The following is a 10,843-nucleotide window of genomic DNA, read 5'->3' as shown; positions in this document are numbered from 1 at the left end:
TAACTCAGCTGAATCAATTGATTTGCAGTTTACAAGATTGGGTTTGTATCATTCTCTGGAAGGGTAATGCTACTAAACTTACTCCAAACTAAAAATCGAAGCCTGCAATTTGTTACAATCCATGTTTCTGATCTAATTTAATTTTGAGGGAAAAACACCTAGTTTTCCAATCCGATTACCATTTTTAATAGAAATGTGCTTCCAAAGCAGACCACAATAAAATATCTACAAAAAATCTTATAATGTAAAACAAACTTATTTATTTATTTGAGTGTTCTTAGTTGATTTTAATTTCTTCCTATTCAAACTTCAGCCCCATTGCTTCAATGAATGGCAGACCATTTGTTTCAGGATCTGAAGATATTCTGATTGAAGTCAATATTACGCTAGCAAGACTGAGTTCCTTTGAATTGTTGAAATTTGTTTTTGTAAACTCATTTAGTTAAAAAAACTACTTATACACACATACAAAAATGATCAAAACCACCCCTTTTAAAACCATTTTGTAATAATTAGCACTTTCCATCACAGACTACAGCACATCTTGCGTTATTCTGTATCGCCTTCAACAACTTTAACAGATGAGGCATTTTAACGATGCAATAAAATGGATTTCCAGCACAGCTATAAGATGAATTTATGTTGGAATAACCTTGAATCTCTGGCAAGATACCTGCTATGGGACTGATTTACATAACAAAAGTAAATGTCTTTCACAGCACATCCACTTGTAAACAGAGGAGAAGGGAAGCGATACGAAAGCTGATACTCCTTAAGTCTGAACAGCTACAGTATAATAATGTTTCTAAAATCCCAGCCTACCCTCTAGATATGAGGTCCGGATAAACATTTATTAGCACCCGTGATGCCGGGTTGCACTCTCACTCCGTGCTTGATTTGACCAATTACCTGCTGGATCCTTTGAGGCACATTTTGCATAGTAATTTTCTTCTGATGCCAGTGTTGCACCCACATGACTCACTGATACATGTGCTAGGAGACTCTGGGCTTGGATGTGTGCGGCTGTGGCTGTGCTAGGAAACAGCACTTCATCATGAATCTGGCGGTTGGCCACGCTTTCTGTAGAAAACCCATTCCCTTCCTAATTAATTTGTGGTGGGATATTGTTATATGTGCCACAGAGACACAAGAACGCAGACAGGGACAGACAGAGAGAGACTGAATGCACATTGGTAATGATCGGTAGAAATGTAGTATGATATCTTTGACTCTTGTTCCTACTATAAAAATACCTCGGGTGGTTGGGTTGCATGGTGGCATTTGTTCACAACATTATAATTGGAATATCTGTAGAGTTTGTAAGTGCTGATATGTAGAGCCTGTAAATCACGGGGCACGGAAAACCGGATTAGGCCTTTCAAACCACTGCCCTGGCAAAACCATGAAAGCTGTCCTCTCATCGTGCACGAGAAAACTGGCATGCCTCCTGCATGTCATCATTAATTGGTCTCATCCTGCAACGATCTAATTTGTTACTGTAGCAGTTAACAATAAAGAGACGTGACAAGGTGATCAATTAGGCCCGTCTCTTTGGCCCCTGTTTTGGGATTTTCTGTCCACTGTGGGCCGGGGCTGGACTCTGTGGTTGCCAGGCGATGACCGCAACATGCTCCGCCTGTGTTGTTGTGCCTCCTGAGCACCACAGTGCATCTGCTCACGCAGTCTCCTGGCTTCCCCGTCCCCGCTGCTGATGAATGGCGGTACCCTTGGCTCCAGGGCTCACCTTGGGAAAAGGACACTCTTCAGGCTCACATTCCCATCAGGATAAGACCGGACGTGACTCACAGACCTTTCTCTCTTGCTCTCTCTATATATCTGTATTTATCTATATCTCTCCCACACTCTCTTGAGGATTACTTGCATAAACATTGTTTTCTTCAATGCCTTAAAAGGATTCTCAGATCGTGATTGGCATCTTAAGACAATGTACTCCATAAATAGCTTCCTCCCTTGTAGTGTAAAAGATTTAATGGTCTGCATTTATTGTCTAAAAAACCTCAAATAAGAAAAAAACAAGCAGGTACCAAAATGTTCCATCATTATCCCTTTCAATTACAAAAATGTTTTCATGTCATTCTTTAGCATTGCATGTCTCAATTTCCTGATGCCTCTCTGTTCGCAGAGGCTGTTAGCTTAGAGCTGCTAATTAAGGTAAAACTAATGCAAGTGTCCACTCCTGAACATACGGCATTGCCCGGCAGCCATATGTGCCATTTTGAACCACACACGCACGCACACTCACACAAACACTACTGCCAAACCCAAATCAGCCCACCCTCATAGGCACTGCATAACTGGCCTGTTTCTCCAGAGTGGAGCTGTTAAGTCAGCTCCATGCTGAATTATGGATGACCAGCAAAATGGGCAATAAAATATGAATGGCCAATTTTTGTAGCCTTTGCTGCTCTTATGTGCACAGATGTTGGTTACCTGCCTGGGTGCTCATATTAAACCCTGGCTGTCAGTGCCGTAGGGAGAATGGCACCCAGCCCTTATGGAGACACCTGTGGTAACGTAGAACTACGTGGAGATGCTCGTCATGTACCCGAGTGCCTTATCCCCATTATCCCAACGTGTAGCACTGTGTGTGTGTGTTTGTGTGCGAAAGAGAGGGAGTATAAATGTCAGCATATTTTAAGTAATTTTCACATTGTACTGGATTCACTCCATAGCCCCCTTACCAAATCCACAATTCCAGGCTCCCAAATGTGGGCATGTTTAAAACCAGCAGGTGCTTGCTCGTCTAGGGATTTCTCCTTTTTTTCAGGTGGTTATAGCAAGCGTGCCTGTCAGTGTGCGTGAGTGCCATGCTGACCAGTGGGAGAGATCCAGAGCCAGACAGATAAGGGAGAAGCAGTGACCAGTGTCTGTGCCTGGTGGGGTGGAGTGCCAAGTGTCCCCAGGGCCCTTTGAAGATGCACACATGGAGCTCCGATAAGAACATAATTAAACAGCTACGGCCAAGCAGCCACTGTTTCACACATCCCCAGCAGACAGGAGGGATGTTAGGGGGCAGATGCTTGCGTATATTGGCATAATGCAAATTTGTCTCTGTTCAAGACACTGTGTGTGTATGTGTGTGTGATTGCTTGTGTGTGCTCATGTGTGAATTTGGCAGGTTAAAGTGATAGCTAGATTTAAGAGGGAATATGGATAGAATAACATAGAATAACCATGAATTGCTAAGGACAGAATTTATATTCCAGTGTCAACCAACAATATAAATATTTTTCCATTACTTACCAGTACTATTAACTCTGATCAGAACTTTGTTCAGTATTGTCTCACTGTGCTACAGTTTGCTATAGAATATATTGAGATACATAATAATTTATTCTACATGTCATTATTTCTCAAGATACACTGAGTGTATTAGATTGAATTTGGAATTCACAGACATGTTTAACTGTTTGATATCACAGATGAGTAACATCCATGCATATGCACATTTTAAACCAATTGATTACACACCCAGACTTGTTCTGCCTCTTATAATTAAGGCAGATTCCCTAGCTAAATGGACTGAATGACCTTAATTATTGTGTTTATTTTGAATCATTAGGTTTCTTAGGTTTTATGCAATTTAATTATTCTCAAAGCATTTTAGGTTGCTCATCTAGTATACACAATTTTCAGAGACAGCTGTGTGTGAGCGTGTGTGCGTGCATGCGTGTGTGTGTGTGTGTGTGTGTGTGTGTGTGAGAGAGAGAGAGAGAGAGAGAGAGAGAGAGAGAGAGAGAGAGAGAGAGAGAGAGAGAGAGAGAGAGAGAGAGAGAGAACAAACATCATGCTACAGAGTAGCGGCGAGCTCATTAAGAGGTAGTGGATGGCCAGACCTCCTGGCACAGACGTCTCAGGGTGGTGATACTGGGGCTGAGTGACATAGCTGTGGACGTGATTGTGTTGTGTGGGCGAGGACAGCTGAAGTAGGTTGAGCTGCAGGCGAAGGGCTTGCTCTGTGCTGTTCAGGAGCACACACAGTGCACTAGAGCAGGTAGTCTGGTGTTATTTAGAGAGATGCGTTATTAATGAAACAGGGCTCACTGAGCACTCACTACACCAGCAGAGCCAGTGTAATGGCTAAAGCAGGTGTGTGCGTGTGTGTGGGGGGGGGTCAAACACAAGGAACATAAACATGCTAGTGTGGGTGTACATTCTGTACGTGGTCCATTTCTTTGAACAGTGGTCTGTCATCTCATCCCCAGGCCTGGCTCTTCATGGCTGCCATACGTTTTCAGGTAATGGCTCATCTGCTGCTGCTGGGTCCCTACAATAGGAATATTTATTTCTGTTCACCACATTAATAGCTGTTTTAGGGGCTGGGTAGAAGTAAACAGCTTGAAGAGCGTTGTGGAAACATAAAAGTGAGAGTCAGTGTTATGAATACTGTCCAAACATAAGTGTGAGAGTCAGAGTTAACATCATTGTGGAAACATGAGGCAAATGGGCCAGTGGCTTCATTACAGGAGAACTGCTGCTCTCTACAGGCGATTTCTAGTTTCACACTGCAGGTTTGTTTCAGTGTGCAGAATACAGATTTACTGCACCCCTTTAGTTTTAATTTATTAGCATAGCCTACATTTAGATTAAATGTATTCTAGAATACCTTTAGACCTACATTCTAGTGGCAAAACCTGGGATAAAAGAGGATTTAAAAAAATGGAAAAGTAGGATAAAAAGAATGAATCATCTAGCCGTTGTTCTGAATTCCAAAAAAACTTAATGAATGAGTGACACAGTTTCGATATCATATTTAACAAAGTTGAATTTGGCTGGTACTGTTATTCAGAAAAACTTGTATGACAACAGGAAATTGAACCTGTGACCTTGCTATGCCAGCGGTTACCTGCTCTACCTGACAAGCAGTGACGGTGGGTTACAAAGATGTGTTTTGATCCCTTTGGTAAATATACTGAAAGAACAGAAAGAGCAATGTGTATATGTGTGCAGTCAGAATAGGTCAGGTATGGGGTATAATTAGTGAGATGTTTGCTTTGGCAGAGTTCCTTGGCTGTAATGCTCATTTAACCTTCAGTCACTTCCACTGAGAACCTATTTGTCTTTTATTCACAGCAGCTGTGTTTGAGGGGAGTGAAAAGGAACTTATCCTGCAGCACATTCTGATTAGGACCCTGGTATCTGAGAATGCTGGTAAACACCTCAGTTAGCACCAGAACATTCTCTTTCAGAGCAGGAATGACAATGCAGTTCTGTAGTTAAAGGTTAGTTCTTGCACAGCACATCTCTGCTAATTAACATCCGTATCCAAACTATGTGATACCGCAGATTCATTAACAGAAGGCAAAAAATGAAAGAAGGGGGAAAATAAGCAAAAATACAACATGTCAAATATTAATATTAGCATAATATTAGCAAAGGATTCATGTTTGAGCATGTGCTTGCCTTTCTGAGCAGACAAAACACCCATTAGAGCTACGAAGAGCGTCTACAACTACACATATGGACTTGGCGGGCTTCATGACATAGCAGGGGTGTCTCCCACACTGGCAGATCCACTCTGTCTAGTAAAATCCATCAGTCAGAGCCTGCAGGAAGCCAGGCAGGCTACTGTGGAGTTGCCACATGCCATCAGGCCCAGTTTAAATGAGCTCTGGATGCCCACCAAGGCTTGAGTGCACTCTGCTGCCCGGAGGAGGCGGCATGGCAGACCCTGGCTAAGGGATGGAAAGGAGAAGGACCAGCTCGTCAGTGTTGGCCTCTTCTTTCTGCCTCTGCTTGCTGCCTCTCCTTCTTTTCTTATGGTAGCTTCTCCTGCTCTCCATCTGAACATTGCCATAGTCTGCTCCGATGCTTCCAAAAGCATGTAGTGAGCTGTAAGCAACTCGCAGCTATTAGGTTGCTTAGTAACATTTTTGGATTTTCCTGCTAATTCAGGAGACATTGTTGATTGCACTGATCGGTAGCCTAGTTGTGCAGATTATATATATATAATCAAAAACAAAATATGCTGTTTATTAACTGTTTTATTTAGCTGTTATCTGTAGCAAGAAATAAAAATTAAATTCATAGCAACAGATGCTGGAAGCCTGGAAGTGACATGTGGCATCAGGTCAGATAAATCAAAGGCTTTAGAAAAAAGCCAAAGAAAAGGCTTGCGATGGCTGGCTTGTAGCTTGCAGAGTACTGCTCCATTCTAGCCAGCGTAGTCGCTGTGGGTCTCTGGAAGAGATCCTGCCTTTTAGCCCCTGAAACAGACCGAATATAAAATGTGGTTTTCTATGATGAAAACCCTTTTCCATGTGGAATCAAATTAAATAAGCTTTCAAAATGTGCATGTGCACATTTATTATTATGAAAGAGAGGGAAAATATGATAATGGCAGTCACTGTACTAATTTTTTTTTTTTTCCTTTCCCAAATCAGCATCTTTGCCTCTCAACACACTAATAAACCCCACCACTGAACAGTGGGCACTGGAAGAGCTGAGCTGCTAGTGACATACTGCAATAGGCACTCTCCTTCAAACAGCAATCTGCAAAGCAAGACCAGCGATGAAAGACAATTACCCAACAAGCACCAGGGAGCCCAGCGACACAGCACCCGTCTCTCTGTTCCACACACGCACACAGTGGCACACAGACATATGGACGCAGCAAGAGAGCGAAAGGGAATTGGGTAAAGTTACTTGACAAGCAGCCTAGAAGAAATGCTAAAAGGATTTTCTTTAAAACATTAAGAAATAAAAGGCATATAGAATATACAAACTGAGACAGCCAGACAGATAAACTGCAAAATGGTGCATAAAGACAAATAATGGGGTTAGGAGGAAAGGCTTCAGCCTGTGAAAAGCAGCAAATGCTAAGAGGACTTTTCCTATAAATGTCTCTGCTTTGATTGAAAATGTGCTGTGTTTCTCAGGACACAAAATGTCCTGGTTTTATTTGAAGTAGTTTAGAGCTACTATTATGTACAATATGCAAAGTGCATTGTTATCACATAGAATTCCTGTGCTGCATCATATCACTTGGTACTTGCAAAGTAAAAAATAAAGTTCTAGACTTTTCAAATATACAGATTCAACTGGTTCATATCACAGCTGATAAAGGACTTCTGTCCAAAATGCCCTGTTTCTCTAGAAATCATGTGTACTTCATTGCTATTTATCTGTCTGTCTGCCTGTCCATTCGTCTATGTATGTATGTATGGATGGATGATTCGAAGGAGTAACTGGTATGTACTATATTAAAAGATGTAGTGATACTTTGCCTGCACAACTGATGAAGGACCTCTGTCTAAATTTGACTGTTTCTCATGTGTACTTCATTACAAAACTATCTAAAATCTATCACTGCAATTCTATACTCAAGGAGCCCTGGAATTAATGTTATGCTTTACATTTCTACGGATTTTGAATATCAACTAATCTCACCTTTTACAACTTAAGAAACACTTTGCTTGCACAGCTGATGAAATGCATTTGTCCAAAATGTCCCGTTGCACATTGCAGCCTTTTTGTTGGTTTAATTTGATGTTGGCAAGCCTTGGCACGATTACACTTGGTCTATTAATTGCTCTTCTTTGTGCTAAACCAAGGCCCTATGTGTCACTGACAGGTCATCTGGATTGACGTACTCTGTCTTGCAAGGCTATTCCTATATTTACACAACATGTAAATAGCCTCCAGCTAACGGCCTTCTTCCCCTTTTGCTGTATTCTACGTTTTCTTGTTCGACGCTTCGCTATTGTGTATAAAAATAAACAAATATACTTTCCTTGTCTTCCCTTATTATATTGAACCGGTGGTCTAAACGTAAACCAAATAAAGTTTCAGCCCTTACAGTCTATAACATAGCCTTCCTTTAACTGTAGTCGATAAAATATTCTGCAGCCTACATTACGCGTGGAAATATAAAACTGCACGTGGCCTTTGGTACTTTGTATGCTTTAGGGTGTCCGCGTGCTTTGCGCTTTTTAAAACATTACACATCAAATATTCCATTGTTCACTAGACATTTCCTCGAACTTTGAATAGACCATAACGTGACGAGGAAGACAATTGTTTTCCTTAGTTCTGGTTTTGAAAGGGGGTACGGAGGCGTTGCGCGCTTGGTGGTCCTCCTCTTCGTGGCTGTGATCTGCACTTCGCTCCTGGGGTCTGTACGCACGGCACAGTGACACGGACACCACCGTCCCGCTTAGTGGGGGATGAGGCGTGTTCGCGTCTGCTTCGCGCATCCTTGCTAGAAAGCCCCCGTCCGGTGGAATAAAAGCGCCGGGAGGCTCGATGGCACAGACAGGCAGGGCGCACCGTTGGTGGGGATGTCTGTGAAGCGTAATCCAACTGTATCAGAAATATGTAGACGCCGAGGATGAGGTCTGCAACGGCGCCGATAAATCTAGAACGGGTTTAAATGGGAAATCTGATGGGCAGTCTGAAATACAAAGATCCAAGCACTGTGGAGGAATGTGACTCGACATGGGTAACGGACTCGGAGGACGACACTTATGAGGGGGAAGAAGCAGAAGGCAGCTTCTCCGGATGCCCTGGTCCTTCAGGACCAAGGAGATGTGGCGAACAGTCGGACAGCTTTCCGCAGGTAGTTGCTCACTCCGTTGAAATGTCTCCGGAAGGCAACAAAGGAGCTTTCGGCGCAGCGGGAGGTTCACCATCAAAACTGGGTGGGAATTGGGTCGCGATTACTGTTGCTGTAATTCTAAAGCTGATTGATAGCCGAGTTTGAATTTGTTTGTTTGTTTCTTGTTTAGTTTTTCTGGGGTTTTGTCTGTTATTGTTTAATACGATATGAAATACCTCGGGTAGAGACGCGGCATAGAGCATATTTGCAGCTTTACTAACACCTCTCGCACGCTGAGCTAGCACCAAAACGTGGGCAATAGGAAACGTGTTTTTTTAAAAGATCGATGTGGGAGCTGTTACCGTCTATAGCTTTTTGCTGCTATGATAATCTTTTTGTCCTTCTGCCGTGGTTTGTATTTACTACAGTGTTATTTATTTTGACCCCATTATTACATTTTGATTCGTTCACACAGGTAATAAATGGATCGTTTTCACAACACTTTTTTGCTTATTTATATTTTCTTTATTTCCTGGGGGTGGGTGGGGGGGGGGGGGTGAGCTTACGTACTCTTGAATATGATCTAGTTTCTTCGTCCCACTGAGTTTGAATTTTGCATTTACCAACAAAAGCATAATATTATATATGAGAATAAATATGATGTCTATACTGGTCTTCATCCCACCAATATTACGCACGGAATAGTTTAAATATAATCCTGTTCAGAAATAACCAGCACTCGGAAAAAATACCCATGTTATGTGTAGCTGACGATACAACACACATCCTTGTTTGAGCGTTGTGTTGTGCCATCGAATTCTCAGCTGTACGTATGTAGAGCAAGTGATCACAGGCGGCCCAGAGCCAAGCACTAGCTTAAATGACTTAAATGCACACACAAAGCACCAATAAAAATAGAATTCTTCAGCCTTCACTTGGTGCACCTTTTGTCTGTAGGGACGTGCACTGATCGTCTAGCTTAAGAGGGAGCTCATTAATGCCTTCTTTTGCCTACAATTCATCTCTCACTAACCCCCCCCCCCCTCTCTCTCACACAGTTTGGTGACACAGCTGAGTCATCCATAAAGATGAAAAGAAGCTTTCATGCTGCCAAGGACCTGTACAAGTACCGCCACAGTTATCCAGTAAAGTGTCTCACCCACTCTCTTCCTACCTCCCTGTCCTGCCTCCTTTCTTCAGCACTCTTTCCTGGTCTGTGTCGTCAGCTCTGGACTTGGAAACCAGTGCTCTCCTAAATGATTTTATGCTTCACAAGGTGTATCATGTGCTCTTTCTTGTACTATAGCTCCTGTGATGTATTAGAGCGATGAACAAAAGGAGTGCAAGTCAGTGTTTTGCTAATGTAAAGGCAGAGAGCTCTCAAATGCAGATAGATATGTGTGCATTTTTTGGGCCTTGTTACAGTGTACAAAATGACTTTGGCTTTCAGATGATGGATGTGTCTCCCTCGGTCTCACATAGCTTCAGGGCTGACAGACTGACAGTTCCTTTCCTCACCTTCTGCCTGGTTTTCTCTCCACCCAGAACTACAAGGAGCCTCGGCAGCCAAACGAGTATTGCAATCTGAGGTTCTATTTGAATAAGATTCCTCTGGTTCCAGATGGTAAGGCTGTGTGTGTGTGTGTGTGTGTGTGTGTGTTCACTTCCCTGTCCATGTCTACTGTTTTGATCTGTCTATGTTGGCAGGATGGAAAAGTGCTTTTGTGTTCAGAGCTGAAACAAAGAGCCTCTTTCTCATCCCTCCCTGCGCTCAAGCGTCTGAAGCAGATTTCCTTTCCTTTTCCTAAGCAGCCCGTGCTTCTTGCCTTGAGGACACAGCTTCATTTGTTTAATAGTTATCATTGTCAGAAGTTGCATCCTTATGTTCTGGATATCCTTTAAGCTGCTGTAATTAGCGTTGCCTTAAGGTGTGTCCTTATGTGGTAAATATCCTTTAAGTTGCTGTTTGAGAGAATAAGGCTCAGTGTTCATGGTTGCTGAGACACACATTCATTATAAACAGGAAAGTAGTTTACATTGTTTTTGCTGGGGTGTGGTTGTATCCAACCTGGTTCCCTCATGTTTTGGGACGTTTCCAGTAACACAGCTGGCAGTGCTTTTAATTCAGAGCTAATGTATAGCGTGAGAAGAACAAATGTGAGTTAAGGCTGAGGCGGCACACTGCGCTACCCTTCAGCTGACATGACGAATGCGACATTAGGCAGACCTGTCCAGCTGGTCAACTGCTCCTCACTGCCGCGGGCTTTTTTGGGAGATGGTGAGGCG

The 10,843-nt window shown here is 42.7% G+C and overlaps 1 protein-coding gene across 3 annotated transcripts in view; it reads left to right on the top strand.

Annotated features, from left to right (window-relative positions):
* The first annotated feature begins 7,938 nt into the window (after positions 1-7,938).
* ogfrl1 (opioid growth factor receptor-like 1) overlaps positions 7,939-10,843 on the top strand; it is a 12,748-nt gene continuing 9,843 nt past the window's right edge. For 2 of the 3 annotated variants that reach the window (XR_014126549.1, XR_014126551.1), the window contains exons 1-3: positions 7,939-8,578; positions 9,616-9,702; positions 10,103-10,181. Coding sequence is in view for 1 of the 3 variants with exons in the window: in XM_035531876.2 (XP_035387769.1) it covers positions 8,393-8,578; positions 9,616-9,702; positions 10,103-10,181 (352 nt within the window). In the remaining 2 variants the exon portion in view is untranslated. The remainder of the gene's footprint in view (positions 8,579-9,615; positions 9,703-10,102; positions 10,182-10,843) is intronic. The other variant, XM_035531876.2, reaches the window with a different exon arrangement.

Source organism: Electrophorus electricus, chromosome 12, assembly GCF_041902795.1.
Source record: "Electrophorus electricus isolate QZ-2024a chromosome 12, ASM4190279v1, whole genome shotgun sequence".
NCBI classification, from domain to species: domain Eukaryota; kingdom Metazoa; phylum Chordata; class Actinopteri; order Gymnotiformes; family Gymnotidae; genus Electrophorus; species Electrophorus electricus.
The sequence above is the reverse complement of the archived record's forward strand: the minus strand, read 5'-3'. Positions and strand labels throughout refer to the sequence as shown.